Here is a 22,302-nt window from a genome sequence, read left to right as displayed (position 1 = left end):
ATATTTTCCTCACAGCCCTCTGTTCTTTCTGGCATGCACGATGCTGTCAGTTTTCCCTCTTTGTAGCGAGCTATAAAAAGATCTGGAGTTGATAAATGCTGCTCTTACAGTACACTGTTTGTGATGCCTGCATGTTCACGCTTAAATACATCAAAGGTTCATAATACAATGGTCCCATAAGCAACTGGCTCCAAATGAAAATAAGATCAAGTTTATGGAGGCTAATTAAATAGCCAAAGATCTGCATTTCCCAGCGGTATTTCTCTGTATTCTTTATTTAATCTAATTATATACGATGATTTCGCTGAGTAGGCTCAATCTGACGATCACTTATTGTAAGTAGCAAGTAAATATATGCCTTTACTAATGGATTACAAAAAAATTAATTTGATAATTTTTCCGTAAACACATCTGACAGAGCAGCATTTAACAAACAAATAATCATAATAAATGGCAGGGATTTAAATTAGTATGCACATTATTTGTAATCCTAATGGAGGTTGAATAATTACTTATTCAATGCCTAAATTGAGTTCCACATACTGCTCACTAGCCATACATAGATAGATCACCCCATGAGCTAAATGAGAAAATAATTTAACAAAGTTTTACTCTCTCCTGCGTCTCTTTACAGAGCGCTGTTATCCCACTGAATATTTATAATCCGTAACACAAGGTCTTTCTTCATTATGGAAAAAAAGCAAGCTGAGAGATAGATAATTGCTGTATTCAATGATCAGTGTAATTAGTTGCTGGCAAATTCCAAGTGAAGTGATTTTAATGTAACATGAGTGATGACAGCCCTGTGGTGCGGTTATCAAGGGGAAACAAAGCGGGCGGTTAAGAGACGGAAAAAATATGCAGAGGAATCAGACCTCTGAAATTTGTAAATGGTTGACCTTGAGTGCTGGTGTGTGACATTTAGAGAAATCATTTTTGATTTAAATCACAGAAATTGTGGTGATAGTGGCATAGTGGAGGGCCTGTCTGTGTCTTCTGGCACAGCCAAGTACAGTTTTCTTTCCTTTTGGTCTTTTTGAAATATACTCAAGCTTTTCTATTTCTGGTTACATTATTTTAAATGACTTCTTTTTTTCATTTTCCTTTCCTCTGTAAGGTAACTACTATGGAACCCCAAAGCCTCCAGCAGAGCCCAACCTGGTGCAGCCTGACCTGGTGGATCAGGTGTTGTTTGATGAGGACTTTGGTGGCGAGGTCCCCAGGAAACGTACAACCTCAGTCAGTAAGATGGACAGGAAGGACAGCGCTGTACCTGAGGAGGAGGATGATGATGAGCGGCCACCACTGGTCAATGGCTTGCCTGGTAGGTCAATGTCAAAGCATAAAATGTTAGGCTTCAAAAAAGGTGTACGAAAATAATGTGGCACTACGCTCTCCTGTGCAGATTGGTCGTCTTCGTAATTCATTTTGTCATTTTGCATCTCATTTGTCAGTCAAGATTGAAATTGTACTCCTAGATCAAATGGTATTGCATATTATTTTTCTTAATGAGAAGCTCAGGGGAAGAAATTTCTACTTCCGATTTCTTACTGTTTAATAATAGTCAGTTTTCAGTTCTGTGTTTAGTTCAGTTCAGTAATACTTGACCCTAAAAGACCCTAGAAAACCCTAAAGCATCAAGAATTACTGTTAAGTCTTTTTTAGAAAGGGACCTGAGGACAGTGAGACCTGATCCAAATGCAAAAACAGGCCCAGAAAGAGAGCATTCAACAGGTATTGGATTTTTCATTTCATTGTTAAATATAATCCAGATTTTTGACATAATGACACTTAGATTGAACTCAGTCTGTGCCCTGTCTGACTTGGTTCCTGAGGATAGATTTGGGTTTCTAGTTTTGAAGGGACCCAACCGACATGTAAAGAACTTTAGGTCACAGTAATATCGCTTTCTAGAAATAATAGAAATAATGTTATCTTGGACTCTATTTTAAACGTGTGATGTGACAGCCCTGTTACCATTAGCGTTGAATAAACTCCCAGGTCACCTTGAGAGACTCTGATCTAGGAGAGTAGGATACTGTGCATGTGATCTATCAGAACAACTCCTGGGCTCTCTAAGGAGTGAATCTGTCCTTAATGCTTACAAGGAGAGCAGACCTGTAGCAGAAATAGGTTACATGCTACATACCATATCCATTTTTTTTAGTAGGAGAGAATTAGGGTTAAGATTGAGGCCAGTCCAAGCTGAAAATATTTTTTACACAATGAAACATTGTTTTGACAGTCTCAGCTCAAGCACTGCTTGCTCAGCTGTACAAGGGATTCACAGAAATCCAGTCTGTTTACACAACTGTTCTGTCATATTGAAATCAAACACAAAACAATGCCCAGACATTCAGGAGTTCTTTTTATGGAAAGCAACCAGTCACAAATGACTGCTCTGCTACAGCCCACAGCTGTGGCAAAGAAGTCTCAGACCAACCGTAGATGGAGAGAGTTATGGTCGAATGAAAAAAGAGGTTAATGGAAAATGTGAGCTCTAAGTCTCTGAACTCTTCACTGCAGCTTCCCCCATCGTTGCTTAGGCTGTCCTTATCAACCACAGTCCTTCTATAACCCATCTGACTCGTATCGTCGAGTGGGCCCTCACCCTGCTGTGAACCTTACTGATGAGGCTTTGCCCTCAGGCTGGTTCTCCAAGTCTCTACATAGCTCGAGCACATAAAGCATCTTCAAACATGCCATCCGCACTTTGTCTTCCTTTAAAAATCAAGCTCAAGTGTGCGTATTTGATCAGAGAGGCAAAAGAGGAAAGTGTTTTAGAAGCTGTAAATAACCAAAATTTGAATGCTGCTGAAGGGCTCTGTAGTTGTTTCTTTTAGCAATTTATAGGCAATATAAAATTCTGGTGGAATGATCTTTAGGAAATGCATCCCCCCAGATATGCTTTTATTGTGATTTGCGTAACATCTTTTGGCATTATCCTCTATTGTGAGGAGGGTTAGCACCACATAAAAAGAAAAGGATGAAAACCAGTTATGTTTCAGTGCTTTATAACAATCTTCTGAGGAAGGCATGGAGTGCTCTTTGTTGTATGTTTTGTGTTCATTGGCAAGCAGTTTCTCATTAAAGGGGAGTGTCTACAAATGTAATAGAATATATTTTATGTGCAGTTATAAAGTATTATCAAAGAGAAGAAGCCTCAGGGTTCAACTGGCCCTTTCGATGTGAATCCCTGCCTGTATGATTGCAACCCACAGGAAATATACACATACATAGGCACAGACTTTTCCTCACACACAGTTTGCTCAGGCAAATCTAAAACTGCCCTTTGGCGAAGACATGCAAATCCTGTGTGTGACATGGAATCGCCAATTCCCTGCAGCAAGCAGGAACACAGGACATAGGTGTTCCTGCAGGCGAACCTTCTACTCTCTCTGCCTTGCTTTCACTGTCTTATTCCCTTTTTAATATATCCATCCTCCAACGCTCTCCAGAGCACAAAGAGGGGGCAGACTGGAGGAAAGCAGTGCCCAGCTACACTCAGTCCAGCAGCACCATGGACTTCCGCACATGGAGCTCTCTTCCTCGTGACGACAGCTTGGAGCCCCTGCCTTTCAACTGGGAGATGGCTTATACTGAGACCGGCATGGTCTACTTCATAGAGTAAGTGAGACGTGAGCTGTGGCTCAAAGTGATAATGTCTGATACAGGGCTGATTAGAAATTGCAGTTATTTTAGTTAATTTTATAGAGTTTATAAAACATAATTACACATGCTCTCAGTCCTGGATTATCAGGCAGTGCATCCTCAAATGTAAGTTATTACTCATTAACCCACAAGTTGCCATATATGCTATGTCATTCTATGCTTCTCAAACAGTGTTTATTTAATATTTATTTAATATTTATAACAAAATATAATTAAAATAACAACAATTAACTGATTCAGCCCACAAGAGTTGTTGTGTGTTGCCTGTGGCCAAAACTATTAAAACCACATCAATAAGTCACAAATATTGACCTTGGTGAAAAGTTCAAATATATCAGGGCCACTTTCACCTGCCTGCTGCCATCAATACTCATTAGCACAACAAATGTGTGTTGGAACTAATACACAGAAGAAAGTAGTCCCAACAAATGCTAATATGTGATCAGTTATTTTAGGAAATTGCTTTGCTTGTTTTGTGAGGTGCTGTTGAATAAGAGAAATCATAAGAAGATGCTGCTGCAGGTTAATCTGCTGATAGCTGGTGCAGTCTGTAAACTGGATGATGAGGTTTGAAATGTGGGCCGACTGACAACCGGAGTGTTGTTGCTTATGTAAATTATCGCATCTTACAGCTACAGTGAGGTATGCTGCTAAATGTTATGGTAACATGAAAGTGTTGTGTGTGTATCAATTGTCATACTTTTTTTTTTTATGTTTGCTTGTTTCTCATTTATCCATAATGAAGGACACATCAGAGAATCAGAGACTTTATTAATCCCAGAGGGAAACTGAGTTGTCATAGCAGCAACTACACAACAAACATCAAGCACTCGTATAAAATGAGTGTAGAAACAGAGATATTGGTAGATAAGTATAGAGATAAATAGGTATAAATATACATATAAATAGAAAAGAACAAGTATGTCTGCAAAAAGTTCAAAAAATATTTCTGTCAGTTTCAGCAGCGATATTAGGTTTGATCCTCTGTCTGATGATGAGTTGTGTAGCTGAGATCTACACCTCATTTCCTGTCACAGGAAAATTAAACCATAACAGCCTGACAACAGCATAAAAACAACTAAAAAGAAGAAAATGTACACAACTGTCCTTTGTTTGGATAGATAGATAGAACTGTATTAATCTCTCAGGTAGATTCCTCTGGGAAATTCAGTAAACTTAACAGTAAAATTCAGTTTAATAGTAAACTTGCAATATTTCTAGGCCTCACAGTGTATCCGATGTTTAAAAAGACAACTTAGTAAAGCTAAAAAACAGACCTTCTCTTAGGGTCTGTAGGTGTGTGGGTTTACGTACAGTAAACGCAAGTGTGTGTGTTCACGACTTTGTGTTTTATTCGCATTTTGCTCTAAGCTACTTGTCTCTGAAGATATCAGAAGACCATTGTGATTTTCCTGCTGATTACACACTCCAGTTGTTTAACACATTTGAGGATAAATGAGTTTGTCATGTTTCACATCACATGGTTTTTTTTTCTCCCCTCTGAAAAGGCCACCTAACCATAAACACTGTAATCTGACAGCTGAATATAAAGCAATGGATCAGATGTTTGCTGATAAATTGAGTAATCTTGTGCACAAGAGCATGTTACACGGGAGAATACGGCTGCCGTTTTTCCTGCTGTGATACATCTTTTTTGTTGGCTGCTTGTGCTTCAGCAGTGGTTTCCTTGTTTTCAGAGGTCTTTACTGAAGATATTTCCTGGCTTTTATTTTTTTGCACTCTACAGTCACAATACCAAGACAACCACGTGGCTGGACCCCCGCTTGGCAAAGAAGGCAAAGCCCCCTGAGAAGTGCGAGGATGGCGGTATGTATACTCCTTTGCTCAGCTGGTTTTCTGAAGCGTACACTCATTCCATTAAATACTGCACATGCTTTTACACAAGGGCATACTTACATTGTATATGCCCTACATTACATGAGCCATCACTTCTCACCCTTTCTCACAATGAATCAAGCAACCAACCAGGATGAAATATGAATGTTTGACTTCTCTTTGAAATGGCACATCACCTAAGAGTAACCTTAAGCATCGCAGTGCTAAAAGCTAATTTTTCAAAAATCTAGAGCTGGAGTCTACTTTGAGGATTTTCAGACGTGCCTTTTTATCCTTAGGATATAATGTGGGCTTAAGTGCAAGCATAGACAGACAGCAGCCACGGCTGAAAAAGTGGGACCCTTCCAGCTTGTTTTTAATGGATTTTTACAGGCAAACGGAAAGCTAGTGAGTGTGTTTCTTCTGAAAAGCAACTCCAGTGCACTTCCTTCCAGTGCATTAAGAGCTCATCTGTCTTTTCTTTTCTTATGCCTCATAATGTTCGTCAAGACATAACATTCACCAGCTATTCCAGCCAGATTGTTGAAAACCACGGGAATATGTCTTCTAGATTATTATGGCAGTATTTTCATACATACGTTCCAATGTTAAATATTCCAGTCAGGGGGGAAAGATACACTGGTAACTACCGCTGTTCCATAATGCCAGATAGATTCCCGGACCTCTGCAAAATATTGCGCATACTTCTCCCCTTTCCTTCTATCGGTCTGTTATCTTGTGAGCACCCAATTTGCATCTCCACAGCACAATAGCACACTCTTTTCCTTTTGCAGAGTTACCTTATGGCTGGGAGGAAATTGACGATCCACAGTATGGGACATACTATGTTGAGTAAGTAATACTGATGCATCTCATTTCCCATCACTCCAGTTGCCATCATCACCACCAGTGCCAATTGCTTTGTCATACTTGTTCGTCTCAGATGCACATAACACACAAGCGTATTTTACCAGCTTGGTCAGTGCACAAGTGCATATTGCAGAGCTCTGTGTACTTGAGCGGTGGGAAAATGTAAAGTAATATTGTCTAAAATAAACAAATGGTTGTAGCACATCTTGGGTGAGAATATTCTGAATTATGCAACATACCGAGAGAAAGCCTTTACCTGGAGAACACTTGAAGATTTTGATCAGGATTTTCACATTGTTTATCGGTGGGTGGCAAAATGAAACTCTGCGGGTAACATTGCAGTGACCTGTATATGAACACAAAACAGATTTTTCTCTCATCGCATTCTGTCAGTGTTTGTGTGTGCTTATAGAGTCTGTGTATTTGTCATTGCATATTGTTTGTATATTTGTCTGTGTGCTAAATGTGTATTTGTCATCAACATCCCGGCAGGAAATCTGTGAAACACAGCCATTGTAACAGCAGTAGAGAGAAATGGGGAGATTTTGAACTAGAATGCATGGAAGAAGTGGAGTGGGGGTTGGAAGACGAGGTAGCAATCTGTTGTGTTGAAAAGAAAATGGGAATTCTCGCATTGTTTTATTGCTCAGAAAGCATATAAACGCTCCTAGGTAGAAGTGACATGAGAGAGAGACCTGCACTGTTTGGACAGGGAGTCAATGGCATATAGATGGAGCTTGTACCTGCTAGTGTTTAGCTTGAAATGAGCTCACTATGAAGCAGTGGCTCTTGTTTGTATGCCAGGGGGACAACAGGCTGTTTACCTTGTTGTAGGGGAACAGGCAGTCAGGGGTTCATTTTCTATAATATTAAATGGCTAAAAGCAATGGTACTTTCCCCCACATAAAGAGGAGGCAAGTCAGAATGTACTGTATGTGTGCTGTGCTTGTGAATTTGTTTACTGGCACCACTATAGCATCCCTCTATCAGAAAATTATACTTCCTCTAAAAGGATGGTGCATACATAATTAACTGCAGAAAAATGATGCAGTAAGCTCAATAAGTGAGAGATTAGCATGTCTATGGGTGTGCGTGTTTGCATTCCAAGTCTCTTCTCACAAACCTGAACCTCTTTATGTTACAGCCACATCAATCAGAAAACCCAGTTTGAGAACCCTGTCCTGGAGGCAAAGAAGAAGCTGAGCCAGGAGACTGCAGCGATCCAGCAAGCCGCAGCAGCACCTTCTCAAGGTAACATTGCAGAATGCACCCCCCTCTTTAACTTCCACTGGGTTTATAAACATTTTCCATGGTGTCATAACGGCAGAAGCCTGTGATAAAGAGCACAAAGGATCAAGTTTGCACGCGTGAAAATTTGCAAATGTTGGATTGCTAATGTAACATATGGGAGCTTTGTAAACATTATGGGATAGTTCAGCCTCTTGCATGAGTTTTGGCACCACACTTGGGTGTATACTACATGTAGTTACATGTGTACCTGTAATTATGTCAGAGAGCTTTCTAATTTGTACTGCCATTGCACCCCGTTAAAATCAAGCAACTGCATTATGTTACTGAAGTTAGAAAAAAAAATGCCACACTGAATAAATTTGTGAAGATCATCAAACTACCCAAGAAAAATGGAAAACGCCTGCCAATGTTAAATGTCATGTGGTTGGTTGGGGTCGAACTGGAGGTGATTTACGTCCCCTCAAATGTTCTGAAGGAAGCTACGAAGAAGACGCAATTTAGCAGTGAGTGTGAAAAAATTTGGGGTTCAACTTTTAATTTTCATCACATGATATGCACCAAGTTCACCAAAAAGGACGGAGGGGTTTGCGAGGGGTGATTCTGGTGGACCAATTATCTGCAATAACGTGTATGTTAGCATGTCAAAAAAAATAATAAGAAATAACTGATTATATTCAGAATGTGTATAATAAAAATACAGATGTAAAAAAAAATCAAGAAACTGCAGTTACACTGAAATCATCTAAAATGACAGACTCTCTGTTGCGTCTGTATCACATATTCTTTCAACCATGTACTACTATTATTTCATGATGCTGCGAGATTATTCAAGAGCACCAGAAGTAATTTAGTCTTTATTGTAGCTTATTCTATTTCTGCACTCACTGTAAATCATTTTGGACACAGGCATCAGCTAATTAGCTAAAATATAATTGTAATTTAATTACTTTGGCCTATCCTCTGTGTAGAGGCCTGACCTTTTTACCTCTGTCAGTGCGCTTTGATAAACGTGCTTTGTGGGAACAGAAAGCAGTAGAACGTGATCATTTTTTACAAGGTCAGCTGAAAAAAAGAATGAGCCCTTTCTTTCACAGTTTCCTCATGTAACAGACTTTTTTGTCAGCTCTCCAATTGTGGTCTGTTCTTTAAGTTGACAAGTTGACATTTTTCAACTGCAATAAACATCATGAATTAAGTATGTTTTCATTGCAATATATGTATAATAGATTACAGTACTGCAGTAGTGGAAATAGACAAGCGCATAGCGCTGGCAGAGATTCAGAGAGTGAAAGAGGGAGTGTAGGGGAGGAGGCCGGCTTTTAACGGTGCATGTGGCAACAGCTGGTGTAACAGCACGTCAGAGAGGCCAAGTATAATCAGACATCTCTCTGCTCAGGTGTATAGGGACCGAGGAATCCACCATCCAGCTCCTGATTACTGATTACACAACTTAGTGAGCTGTCAGACAGTTGCTATGATGAAACCTAAGCATCATCAGTTGTCGGTTACACCTCAGGCTACAATCCACACTCTGTTTTCCAAGAAGTTCAATTCCGAGGGAGTTCTATGTGAAGGAAATGAACTCTGTGAATACAGAAATAATGCATATTAATAGTTTATGTACAAATGTGTTTTGTTTTGTTTTTAAAAACACCACAGGCAAAAATGTGTTTTTTATGCAAAGGTCAATTTTGAGATATCAGTGAGTTTTGCTCCATAACGTGCCTTCTTTCAAAATATGCCTTAATTGAGATCCTATCTTGTTTGCTTATGTAAATGTAAAATTACAGAGTACTTGTAACACATAATAATATTATTAATGTAAGTAATGTAATGTTTTCACAGTACATCATTTTTCTTAGTTGCATTGCTAGTTTAAGCAGTTAGTTTATTTGTATGTTGAACTGTGTTGTGTAATTCTTTCTTGCATCATGTGTCACTGCAGCTAACCACTAAAAACACACATGGCTATATGTGTTCCTGTTTGCTTTGTTCTGATCCATTATCTATATTATTTGATTAAACTAGTAATTTGGTCATTTCCCTGATAGTCAGCTGCTGGCTTTGTAGGCTCATTCCTTTATAAAGACTACTCATGACTTGTACACTCTTGCACTCTTGCAAACAGCCGTTTCTGTTGCTCTACTGCTGCTTCGCGGATGTAGTAAAGAAGCTGTTTCCTCAACTATGCTGAATAATGTCACTGGAGATTTACAGTGAGACTGAGTCACACATAAGAACTCAAAAACCATGGCCGTTTGATGCAGTTGATATGATGGTTTTGTCTGCCTCTGGTGTTTAAAGTCTGCCCACAAACATTGGCACAGAGACCTCCCTTGGACTCTCCCACACAAGTACAGGCTTGTACACATCAAACTCACTTCCTCCCTTGGTTACTCTCTCTTTCACCCTCCTTTACCTCGGTCTATTTCTTCACACACAAATGTGCAGGCAAATGGGTATATCAGCGCTCACTGGGTTGGGGGGCGAAAAAACATCCCATGTTGAGTTTATCAAGCAATTTGAATGTGATTATGCAAATGGGCTTTGCTTGATCCATGCAACAGTGTGGACATCTGGAGTCCACACTGACTGTGATAAGTTACACTCGCTCACAGCCGTTCATGTCTGCAGCGAATGTTTATGGCTGCTGAACTGTTTCAAAGTATGAAAGCGCCTTCATTTGTATTCCTCACACACACCCTTGAAAGTTAGCCTTTATAAAAGTGAAGGAAATGAGTGGGGGAAAGTGCATCTGTTACTTTTCAGCCAATTTACAAAGTTCTTGCCATTTTTTTAAACTGGATATAGGGATGGGCACACAGCTATCAGATGTGACTGTTCAGTCATCGTGTGTATAGAAGCTGCATAAAGATATTAAGAGATACAAGTGAAGAACGCAGCATGCAGCTGTAAACCTTCATATCCATGTCTGTTCATTTCAGGTAAACTATTCACATATACACAGCCCAAAGAGCTTTGCAACGTTTTTTAGTTTCTAATGGTAGCACATTATTTCAAAACAAGCATGTAACATTATACAAATTATGTATTTGTTAACCTGTCATACTGCAGCTTTTTCAGCTTTTTATAAAAGAAACCATTTAATCTTGAACAGTTTACAAAATGTACATCCTCACCAAGTGTGATTAGGCTTTGAGATTTAGTGCCACCAACAAACTGCACGTTGTGATCTATTTGTTAGATTTGTTGGCGATACGAAAAATCAGAATAACACCAAATCCTTTGCTTGTTGCTGAATACATTTGCAAATTCTTAATGAAATAGTACTCCGACAACCACGTCTTTAACAAACATGGTGTCAGTGTAATAATGTTCGAGGCTGCATTTACTTCATACATTTCCTGTTGTTGTTGTCATTCTCTTTGTGGTAGAAGTTGTGATAATAAGATATCTGTCACTGAGATTTTTAGTGTCGTACAAAAGTCGTAATTTTCTCTTAGCTTACTGCATATGTGTCTCTTGGGGATGGTTATTTTGCCACAGTTCATTTATCTTCAAATATAAAGACCCCAGATAATGACAGTACCATCACACTCTCTCAGTATATAGCAGAATCACAGGAATATGCCCCATTTGTCACCAGCTGGTTTCCCTTTTACTGTTTTTGAGTCAGAGCTATAATGCGGTCCAGGCCAGAAACCATCAGGCAGCAAGCGAAAAATGGTGTGTCCATGATCTAAAGTGCTGATACCACAGTAATGCCAGATAGAGAAGCTGCCCAGTTAAATGCAATGTGACCCTGACAGTCGGTTATCTATTGTATTGTGTATGCCACAGCCAAGCTGCTCGTCCATATTGATGTTGCCACTGACCTTAAGTTGTTCCTTTTTCCAGTTATAAAAAGTCTACAGTGATAAACCTTTTTTTTTCTGAGTCACTGATTGCAGTAGGGAAGGGATAACAGAGGACACTGTGGTAAATTGGATACTGTCAGAGGTACTATATCAATGTTCAGCTCTATAGTTTTCAAATGAAGGTAAATGAGTGTATCAGCTTCTATAGCTGTAATTTTAACTCATTTTATCTGTCTGACTGTGCAGGTTGGCAGGGAGGTGTAAAAAAGGTCTCTGTGAAAGGTTTATCTAGTTAAGGCTTACAGATTATGCCTGTCAATTAGAAATGACTAATTACGGTGTTGATCCTCAGCACATAATGTGTATAATTGAGGTTCAGTGCGGACACGGATGGATTTTGCTGTCTTTCAAGAAGGCTATGAATTTATTAATCATTGTTGCTGCCTTTCATGTTGTGTATTGTTTTGTTATTTCGCTTGTGTTTGATAAAAAATTGTATTCACTCATAATTTTATTAATGTGCATTCTCGCACATGCTGACACGTAGATGTTCTGCACAGGTAAAGGTGGTGCATCTGGCTTCACAGCAGACCCCAGCCAGCTGAAAGGGGAGATTTACCACACAGCGCTGAAGAAGAGCTCCCAAGGATTTGGATTTACCATCATAGGAGGTGACCGCACAGATGAGTTTCTGCAGGTGAAAAATGTGCTCAGCGACGGTCCTGCTGCCCAAGACAAAAAGATGGCATCTGGTGAGCAAAACCTTTGAAAATATGCTCACAATTTACTACAGAAAAGGACCAGTAAGAGCTGATACACTTATTCAAATAAACATTAAAATCCCATTTAGCTGGAAGGGAGATCCATGTGTTCACTAATTTCTGCAAAGTTGCTGAAAATTCTTTTGTAGCTAACGTGTACCTACTGTGTTACTATGATGCACCTTCAGGTATCAATTTTACATCTGTGGTCTTCACTTAACCTAACACTGCCCCATGAGTTTCAGTAAATAAAGCAATAACAACTTTAGCATTGTCAGGGGCATTGTTTTATAGCAGGCTGATTATGGTGGGCGTGAAACCATCTAAAAGCTTTATTGTTCAGGTTCTGATCTTGCCTTTGGGCTGTCTACATAAACCAACAGCCATGAGGCTGTGTGTGATGGTTACAGTAGTATGATGTGACAGAAATCTACGCCTGTCTCAGCTCCTGTTGTTGAATACTGTTCAGGTCTGTTCAACAATGTAGTGAGTAAAGAGGGGACAAGAATAAAGTAGGAATGAATGAGATAAAAGGAAACTGAAACGGTACCAGGAGCTGCCAAAATGAAAATATGAGAGAGTAGTGAAGGGGAAAAGGACATTTCAGAGAAAAGCACTGTCTGGCAAAAGGAGAAAGGACTCCTCCAAGAAAAGTAGAGAGGTGATGTCTAGATTAAAAAGCACGGGATTAATTCTTTCTTGTTACATTCTTTCCTTTCTCCTTGTCTTAGGTGATGTGATTGTTGAGATTAATGGGGTATGTGTGCTGGGGAAGACCCATCCAGAGGTAGTGCAGATGTTTCAGTCCATTCCCATTAACCAGTATGTGGACATGGTTCTTTGCCGTGGATACCCGCTTCCTCCTGACGTTGATCTAGACAGCGACGATCCTCTTCCCCCTCCTCCTCCTCCGCCGGACACCCAGCCCCAGCAGGCTCTGCATGGTGGAGAGGTGGTGACAGCTGTGCCCCTGATCAATGGACAGCCACTGCTTGTCAAAGGTGACGTCCTCCATGGCTCCTCACAGGAGCTCCACTATGTTACTACTGATGCCAGTGGCCGTCCTGTTGTGGCTGCTCTGCCAAACGGGAGGCAGGGTGGAGAAGCAGCCACAGCGATGCTCCAACCAGAGCTGGTAAGCGTGCCACTGGTCAAGGGGCCTGGTGGATTTGGTTTTGCCATTGCTGACTGCCCTCTGGGACAGAAGGTGAAGATGATCTTGGATGCCCAGTGGTGCCGCGGCCTGCAGAAAGGAGACGTGATTAAAGAGATCAACAGGCAAAATGTGCAGTCGCTTAGCCATGCACAAGTGGTGGACATCCTTAAAGACTTACCAGTGGGCAGCGAGGTCAATGTACTGGTGTTGCGAGGAGGTGAGAGACTGAAATAACAACACATGTTTGCACTTGTCTGTCTGACTCACCCTCATGCCTGTCTTTCTATCTGCCTAACTTTTTTTTGTGCATCTATAGATTCATGTGGCTCACTAGCAATAGATCCATATTGTCTGTTCTTTCTCAGCAAGCAATCTTTGTTTTTCCTCCTCAGTGTATCCCTCTATTATTCTTATGCTTTTATGCCCTTGTGTGTGTGACATAATATGCTATTACTGTCAATGCAACTCCAACAGTGCCCATGGGAGGTGAGGTCAGCGTGTTGATACTGAGAGGAGGTGAGGTGGTGTTGTGGCTGGTTGGGGGGCACTGACTGACTACACACTGTTGTTCTGTAGAAGTCTGGGTGATGCCACTTTGACTGCGATCTGTGTAAGGTCACCACAGCAGAGAATGCTGCCTTTTTAGCTGAATAGATCTAACAGTGCCACTGTACTCTAACTCTTGCAAATTATGATCAGACTCAATCCATCAGAGTCGTATTTTCTGGCATGCAGACTCTACATGTTTAACATTTCTTGAGTGTTCCTTCTCTTTTCTTTCATTTAATCTACATCTTTTTATGACAACTCCCATTGAGGTGTAATGCTTTCTGTTACAAGTGAGTGAGCAGGAATTATGTAAGTGTGGGGATGTTCTTTATTCCAAGTAGCAAAGAGAGGAGAGTAGACACCCTACAAATGTCTCCTAAATCCATCTCCTGCCACTCCAGGGATTTACTGTGCTAGTCGATGAACCCTGGATTGGCTTTGATCATCAGCAGAGCGAAGGAGATCTCTGCATGCTTCTTAGGGATCCATAGCTAAATGGCTGTAGAGGGAACGTCCTCAGGGGCTTCCTCCCCATAGCCACACCTCGAGCCTCTGCCTCATATCCCAGAACACCCACGCTACGTATGCTCACTCTTTTGCCGCCATCACCACTTCCTGCTCCACTGACGCACTGCATGACCCCACAGTTAAAGCAGAGCTGGGCTCAGCTTCGTCCAGCCTGTCCAGTTAAAGCGCTAATGCTAGTTTTAACCCTCATTAGACAATTGCCTGTGGCGTGGAAGAGGATCCCGGTGCTCCTGTTTGTGGGATTGGTGGGCATCAGTGCTTAGAGAAAGAATAGAAGAAAAAGAGTTGTGTGGGAAGGTGTGTGTCATGTGTATGTATGGTACAGTTGTCTTATTTCATGCCATTGATGACTCTGATGTTGGATTGGGAATTTTGCAATGAAGCGGAAAAACACCGCTGTGTCTCCCCTTTTACATCAGGCTCCATTAAGCCCTCATCAGCCGTGTTAGCCCAGCTCCACGGGACTCCAGGCTCTAGAGCAGTGTTTGTTAATTCACTTAAAGCAGGGCGTTGAGATGGGGGGGGCTCAGATGGAATATGTGGGTGTGCTGTACAGTGAACAGAGAGCAGGAAGGGAATCTTCAGGCAGTGAATTATATGCATGAATCTCTAATGCCCTCACCCACTCTCTTACAGTTGATTTGTCACCTCTTCAGCACGTGTAGTATCTTGATATTTCTTATGTATCTTTAAACGCACATGAATGTATTTTCCCTAATGGATGATTCTTTAGTGAGCACAGCTCTCGAGTTTAGAGCAGCACTGGTTTATTTTTATGCTCGCTCTCTCTGTCGGAGAGTCACTGCCATCTGGTGGACAGTGACTCAGTGACTCTTGTTCCAAATCTTGTTTTCATTTCCTAATACGTTTCTGTTGTCTGTCTGTGTCTCTCCATAGGTCAAACATCGCCTGTGAAGAGTCTGAAGCCTGTGAGTAAAATCTTATCTTTGTCTATTTCTTCATTATCGTTTCCCCACGGGGGATATATCCCTCAATTTGATTTCAAAGCGTTTTGTCCTTCAGCCTAACCAGCTTCTGTTGAATTGAATTAAATGATAGCAATAAATTTGAATATTGATTATGTTTCTGGGCGCCTTCTTTTGTTTGCTCTGAAAAACAATCTTAATTACTTCCTTTCTGTATTCGTAGTCTTACGGCTATTGTCAGGGGACTGCAATGGTAATGAAGCATGGATGAGCCTCTGTAGATATCGTGGTATTATTAATGCAACAGTTTTAGATAAGAAACTTGCCCTTTCTGCCTGAAGAGGCCTGTCATAGCCTTTGGGGAAATCTTTACTTTTTAAAACATATTGTATCCAAATCCCTTTGCTTAGAATTTAAAACAATAGGAAGTAAGTAAAGTGAAACTGCTTGATGTTTTCATAAAAAGTGACCTTTATTGCTTTTGTAATCCATCACCGTTAGATGCTCATCCACTAGCTTTTGATAATGAGCCATATTCTACATAAATGGTTTTATTTTTTGAAAACATGAAGCAACATGTGTCTGTCAGAGACAGGAAATGACGGCCAGTACAGAAACTCTGGACATTGTCACAGACTCGGCACCTCAGGCCTTGCCTTACCACTCCAACACAAGCACCCTGCGCTCTGCCGATTCTCCTAAACGAGATGCTACAGAGATATACTTGAAGTCCAAAGCTCTTTTGGAGAGCAGACGTAAGTTTAGGCCAGCATCACTTGTTCATATAATTTTGTAAACCTTTTGTCGTTCTGGCCAGCTTTAAACACTAGGAAAATTATGCCCACAGAGCCTCACGCCAAAGATATAGATGTTTTTCTGAAGCGGGACATTGAAACAGGCTTTGGCTTCCGTGTTCTGGGAGGAGAAGGGCCACAACAGCCAGTAAGTGTATAAATGAGTGTCTTGAAAGTATATTTTAATTTCTGGTTAAAATTATACAATTTTATGTATTTATTAGACACTGACCCAGTGGTCAGGGTCTGTTATTAACCCCATATCAGAATGTATTTCCCCAGGTGTACATTGGTGCCATTGTGCCTAATGGAGCTGCAGAGAAGGACGGGCGTCTCAGAGCTGGAGACGAACTTATTGGCATCGATGGCGTGATGGTCAAGGGTCGTTCGCACAAGCAGGTTTTGGATCTGATGACCAACGCTGCCCGAAATGGCCAAGTTATGCTGACTGTTCGTAGGAAGGTGATCTACAGAGGTGAGTAACAAGCCAAGCAAAACCTGGCATGTTTGTCAACTTTTTGTAATTAAAAGTACATTCAGAAGCTTTATTGCACTAGATTTTTTAATTTATCAGATTGGATTAGAGTAAAACTTTAATGTGCCCAAGTTTGTTTTATAGGTAGTAGTCCAACACATACACACATACTACACAGTGTAAAAACCTAATACTGGGTCCAAATGTACCAATGTCACCATAAAAAGTGAGGGAGACATTTCAAATTTGGTTTATTATTAATATCTTACGCATGCCATGCAGACTAGGAGCAGGCAGGAATCAAACCACCAACCGATTAGTAGATGACGAGCTCTGCTTCTGAAGTACAGCTACTCCAGACTAAGACTGCTGAACCAGCAAATCATCAAAAATAAACAGTAACAACATGTTAATAATGAATGCATGCATTTAAACTGAGTTGCATGAGGTGTAGCAGGTCAAAGAAAAGAGCACTAGGAAACAGAATGTGTCTCTGCACTTGCTATGCATTTTCATTTACTCCAAGTAACATTTTGGATATTTGGGATTAGTTGAGTTACACAAAACATTTATCCTGTTACCAAGATAGACACTGTCCAGCACAATCATCATCCATGTTTTGTAGACCTGTAGACCATATAGCTCAAAGACAAGACAGTTCAAATCGTCTCAGATTCCTCAAGGATACACACCTCAACACTCAAATTTTAAAAAGAATTGTTCAAGACAGAAATGCATTAGCATCTGTATCCTTTCATATCAGATGTGACAGATGAAGATCCTCAGGAAATGGCGCCGGTGCTGGTGAATGGTTCTCCCAAACTACCTCGCCTACCGATGCCGAGTGCGCTGGACCACGAGTCTTTTGACATCACACTCCACCGCAAGGAAACTGAAGGCTTTGGCTTTGTGATCCTCACGTCCAAGAGCAAACCTCCACATGGAGGTGAGTTCAGTCTTTTCAGTCAGCTCAGTTCTCGTAATTCAATTAAATCAAACATTGTAGCATATTTCTGCATATGCCTTACTTAGGCTGAAGAAGTTGATAAGCATGTACATTTAACTAACCCATTCAACAGCCTCTTAATACACTTGTTGGTAACATATACAAAAAATGATAGGTCTGTAATTATTATTATTATTATTATTATTATTATTATTTTTATTACAAATATATCCAGAAAATGGCTAGCTTCTGGCCTCAAGAGTATTTTTTGGAAAATTGAAAGACTTTTTTGTAGATTGAATCAAACCCTGACAAAACTAAGTAATTGTGGGACCCTTCTTACTGCCATTGTGTTGAAAAAAGACAGTAAACAGACAGTAAAAGGCAGCTTCCTAACGGTCACTCTGACCGGGCCTCATATGTCTTTATTACTGCCATTTCAGTTATCCCACACAAAATTGGCCGTATCATTGGGGGCAGTCCCACTGACCGCTGTGGCCTGCTGCACGTCGGGGATCGTATCTCAGCAGTCAATGGACGCTCCATCATCGAGCTCTCTCATAATGACATCGTCCAGCTTATCAAGGAAGCCGGCAATGTCGTCACCCTTACTGTGGTTCCCGAGGATGGTGAATATTTCTGAGGATGGTGCATTTATTAGAGTAGTTAGTGGGTCTGTTCAGTTCAAAGTGGCCTTTTAGTGGGACATTAGTTTTGCAGCCAGGTAATCAATTAAATCGAGCCTTCATAAGATATAAATATTTTATTATCCATATTAAAAATTCAGTTTCAAACTGAGATAGTTAGAAACTGAAAAATTAGACCCCTTCTTCACCGAAATGATTGTATGAATAAAAATAAAGCAAAATACCTGAGAATCCCTTTACTAGGATATTTTAAGGCTTCATTGAGGGTTGTTAAAGGGAAATAAATGCAAAACCTTTAGCTTAAAATGAGCATTAATCATTTTAGAAGAATTCTGTATGTCTGCTTTTTTACCAGTGGGAGTTTTCATTATTAATATTATAATATACTGATTCTAATATGTTGTTAAAATGTATTTTAGAGTACAAGGGCCCTCCATCTGGAGCGAGTTCAGCAAAACAAAGTCCAGCTCTTCAGCACAGAGCCATGGGGCAAAGATCAGCACTACAGGATGAGCGGTAAGGATTTAATCCCACAAAAGAAAGCTGAGAAACTGCATAATTCTTCATGCATGTTTAGCGTTAGTAAGTTTTCTTGCAAGTGTTTGATTTTTTTTAAGTTATGCTAAACACTCAAAAGTATAAGAAAGTTGTATTATGTAATGCTGAGAAAGTGTAGACCGAGGAGGCAGCAAAAAGCTCTTAAATTGAAAATAAATTCAATTATGGTTATGGTGATGCTATTTTTTAATTACTAAAAACCTTAATGAATTCTTATAAACCTCCAGTAAAAGTCTCACCACAATAACTACTGAGCATGAAATAAATCGTGTACGTGGCAATGAGGTTGTCATACCCTCAGAGTAAAAAGCCAGAGAAACTATAAAGACACCGGTGTAATAAACATAAACGTGTGTAAGATGATAAGAGGTGTCGTGCGAGTACGCGCAGGCCTTTCCTATTTAACATTCAGCATTAAATTTCACTTTGTTTTTCATAAAAGCGTTTTCATTTGTTGGCCTGAGGCCTTCTGTTTACAAGTATCGCTGAAGGAATTAAGTGCATATGCTGTTTGTTCTAGTTATAACCTGGACATGGAGGAGAGAAAGGAAGGAGTCAACTGGTCTGACCACAAAACTCTTTCACTTGGTGAGACGGGGACGCTGTGTGTGACAGGGCCCAACCAGGTAAGAGCCATCCCCTTTTTTTCTTCCTTTCTTGTCTTAGAAACTATCAGAAGAGGTTATTTTTTGTGCTTACACCATCTTTCACAGGTTTATAAAGTTCATGCACTTATAATACTGATTCTTTTACGTAATTTTCAAGTCATTATGGTCAAAGAATAAACTATAGCATCTCTAATATTCTCTGATTCTCCTAATGAGGTATCACTGATTTCACAGCAAAAGATGTATGTTAGTACACTTGTATATGTCTAAAAATGAGTGTTGTCTTCATGCTGCAGGGTTGTCTGACAGTGGAGTTAGAGAGAGGGCCCAGGGGCTTTGGTTTCAGTCTGCGAGGGGGCACAGAGTATAACATGGGCTTGTACATCTTGAGACTTGCAGAAGATGGGCCTGCTCAGCAAGACGGAAGAATCCATGTGAGTGCTCCTTTTATTGCAACGTTTAAATGGACACTTCTGAGAGGTTGATATCACTATCACACAGCTGACAAGAAATTACAAACAAAAACTAATGGGGGAAAAAAAAATCATAAAACACGATGCAGTGCAATCAGTGTATTGTTTTGGAGCTCATGTTATTATCCTCACCATTGCTACATGCAGCATGACATGCTATTATAGAAAGCATTCCTTTGCAGAAATGTAGTGTTGCACATTTAGTTTGTGAAGGAGAGTCGTAAATCAAAATATAATTTGTGTCGCCTCGCGTTGACTGAGATTAAACTAATGAATTGTGTTTCAACAAGTGCCACTTGCAGTGTTGTAGGGCATGCAATGTTTTCTGCTGTGATCTGTGCAGCGTTTTGTTGCTTTCATTGTGAAATGGAATTCCACGCAGCAAACAGCGAAGCGATAAAGACGATTTTGGTTTAGTTCTTTGACGTTTTTTTATTCGTGTTCATCATCATTTGTGTACTACTGTCTCCACCAGTCTACCCATCCATCTCAGCAAGCATCCATTTTTTAAGTTTGTGGCTGTTAACAGGAAGGTCACAAAGCAATTGACCCTGTATTTTCTCTTCATATGGTGGAGGTTCAGCAAAATTTGAATTTTCCCGTGGGGATGATACTATCACATTATTATTACAGGAAGAGAATGGAGCAAAGTTCCCTAGTGGAAATCAATCCTAGGCCTGCCAGACTGTGATCTGTGGGCACGACTTTGCCTGTCTGAGGATGAAACAGAGTTCTCTGCACTGTGTAGCAACTACTGCATTTTTATTATTTAAAACAAGCTTCTTTTCTCATTCGCTGATCTCTGCTTCTCCGTGAAAGCAATGCACACATGTACCTTTGAAATAATGAAAAAGCTGATTTCCCATCGGTGGAAAGATCATTGAAAGGGTCATCTGAGAACATATTCTGATGAGAAACAATAGCTCTTTTCTTCTAGTGAGGGAGTCAGTGTGAGAGTTGGTCCAAGGTCCTTTGTAGAAAGAATGACTTTCTGATACAAAGGGATCACACAGTGGTTATTTTCTCATCACTTTGTTGCTATCATTTCTTCCCGACAAAGACAATGCTCCCACACTGTAAAAGTCAAAGGGTTGTGTTGAGGTTTCCTTGCAAATTTTTGTCTTTGAATCTAAATCCCGGCCTGCTGCACAAACAGGCTTGTTCACTCTATCTGATTAGAGTCTATCAAACTGACATGTTTACAAGCTTTATCCTGAGTTATTTTGTCATCTCCGATAATAGCAGGTACCTCCAGGGTATTACAAAACTCTGTGTGTGTGTGTGTGTGTGTGTGTGTGTGTGTGTGTGTGTGTGTGTGTGTGTGTGTGTGTGTGTGTGTGAGAAAGGGAGTGTATGCATGTGTGCATGGCATAAAACTTTAATTTTGTGTTTCAGCAAGTGTTTCAGTGAATTTGACTGGCAAAAGATGCAAAGTGTTCATAGGTATATTTTAGTATTACAATTGAATTTTCTGAATTACCGACAGGTTGGAGATGAGATAGTGGAGATTAACGGGGAGCCGGCTCGTGGCATTTCCCATACACGGGCTATTGATTTGATCCAGGCCGGAGGAAACAAAGTGGTACTGCTGCTGAGACCTGGGGCAGGTCTTGCTCAAGATGCGAGTGAGTACATCATTTGAAACTATTCAGTGCGTTGCGTTTGATATGGGCAAAGTTTGTGCTTGGAAATGTTGTATTATCACTCAGGTTAGAATTTTTGGGGGTGGATTTAACAATGCAGAATAACTGGAAACAAAAGCATGTGGTTGCCAGTGGCTCAATGACATTTACAAATAGACATAATTGTAGACGTACGTGCGTGTGTGCGTGTGTAAGGGTGTGGGTGTTATTTTGACCTTTTCCTTTGCAGTGCAAAGACAGCTCTTTCCCCATCATTCCAATTTTAATGCTTATCTAAACTTTCCGTCTGCTGGCTGTAGCTTGATACTGTATTTAGCTTTGTTATGAAACTGGTATGCCAAAGTCAGCCTGTTCCTTTAATATTTTTTTAATATTTACATGAAGTTTTAGATAGAAACTAAATTGTTTTATTTCCTAAAGAGTTTAGCTGCTATTTCCCATTTTACAAGGAAGGAACACTGCCAGTAGTTAAATACATGCACAAACAATAAATCCACCTAATGATAATTACTGCATCCATTTGTTAGTTGATGGAGCCTGTTTTGTAGTTAAGCCCTCATTGATTTCAATGTGCTTTCTTTGCTGTGTGTGTGTTTTTTTGTTTTGTTTTTATTTAGTCATTAACTCTTTAACTGTCTGCTTCCTTTGGCGTTTCTTCTCTTTCCCCTGATGCAGGTAATACAGCTTCCTCTACTGTGTGCTATTACACTGAGCACCAACACTAACACCTTCACTGCTTTTACTGGGCTCTTCTCTTTTACCTTGGTAATTTTTTTCCCACATGCTTTCCC

At 40.3% G+C, this 22,302-nt stretch overlaps 1 protein-coding gene across 3 annotated transcripts in view; it reads left to right on the top strand.

Moving 5' to 3' along the window:
• The window catches only part of magi3b (membrane associated guanylate kinase, WW and PDZ domain containing 3b), a 131,423-nt gene that overhangs the window by 105,310 nt on the left and 3,811 nt on the right, over nucleotides 1-22,302 (top strand). Inside the window, exons 4-21 of one of the 3 annotated variants that reach the window (XM_086293286.1) lie at nucleotides 1,118-1,324; nucleotides 3,459-3,627; nucleotides 5,420-5,499; nucleotides 6,303-6,360; nucleotides 7,523-7,629; nucleotides 12,008-12,199; nucleotides 12,940-13,581; nucleotides 13,839-13,880; nucleotides 15,339-15,370; nucleotides 15,957-16,122; nucleotides 16,215-16,309; nucleotides 16,429-16,636; nucleotides 17,400-17,582; nucleotides 18,026-18,211; nucleotides 18,649-18,745; nucleotides 19,308-19,413; nucleotides 19,692-19,829; nucleotides 21,355-21,493. In XM_086293286.1, coding sequence (XP_086149412.1) covers nucleotides 1,118-1,324; nucleotides 3,459-3,627; nucleotides 5,420-5,499; nucleotides 6,303-6,360; nucleotides 7,523-7,629; nucleotides 12,008-12,199; nucleotides 12,940-13,581; nucleotides 13,839-13,880; nucleotides 15,339-15,370; nucleotides 15,957-16,122; nucleotides 16,215-16,309; nucleotides 16,429-16,636; nucleotides 17,400-17,582; nucleotides 18,026-18,211; nucleotides 18,649-18,745; nucleotides 19,308-19,413; nucleotides 19,692-19,829; nucleotides 21,355-21,493 — 2,847 coding nt within the window. Of the gene's footprint in view, nucleotides 1-1,117; nucleotides 1,325-3,458; nucleotides 3,628-5,419; nucleotides 5,500-6,302; nucleotides 6,361-7,522; nucleotides 7,630-12,007; nucleotides 12,200-12,939; nucleotides 13,582-13,838; nucleotides 13,881-15,338; nucleotides 15,371-15,956; nucleotides 16,123-16,214; nucleotides 16,310-16,428; nucleotides 16,637-17,399; nucleotides 17,583-18,025; nucleotides 18,212-18,648; nucleotides 18,746-19,307; nucleotides 19,414-19,691; nucleotides 19,830-21,354; nucleotides 21,494-22,186; nucleotides 22,277-22,302 lie in introns of all 3 variants that reach the window. The other 2 variants (XM_086293284.1, XM_086293283.1) reach the window with 2 other exon arrangements.

This window comes from Aulonocara sp. 'chitande type north' Nkhata Bay, linkage group LG5, assembly GCF_057382095.1.
Source record: "Aulonocara sp. 'chitande type north' Nkhata Bay isolate Kocher_YH1m ecotype deep benthic linkage group LG5, A_spYH_male_GT1.1, whole genome shotgun sequence".
NCBI lineage: Eukaryota > Metazoa > Chordata > Actinopteri > Cichliformes > Cichlidae > Aulonocara > Aulonocara sp. 'chitande type north' Nkhata Bay.
Note: the sequence above shows the minus strand (reverse complement) of the source record. Positions and strands in the feature narration are given on the sequence as shown.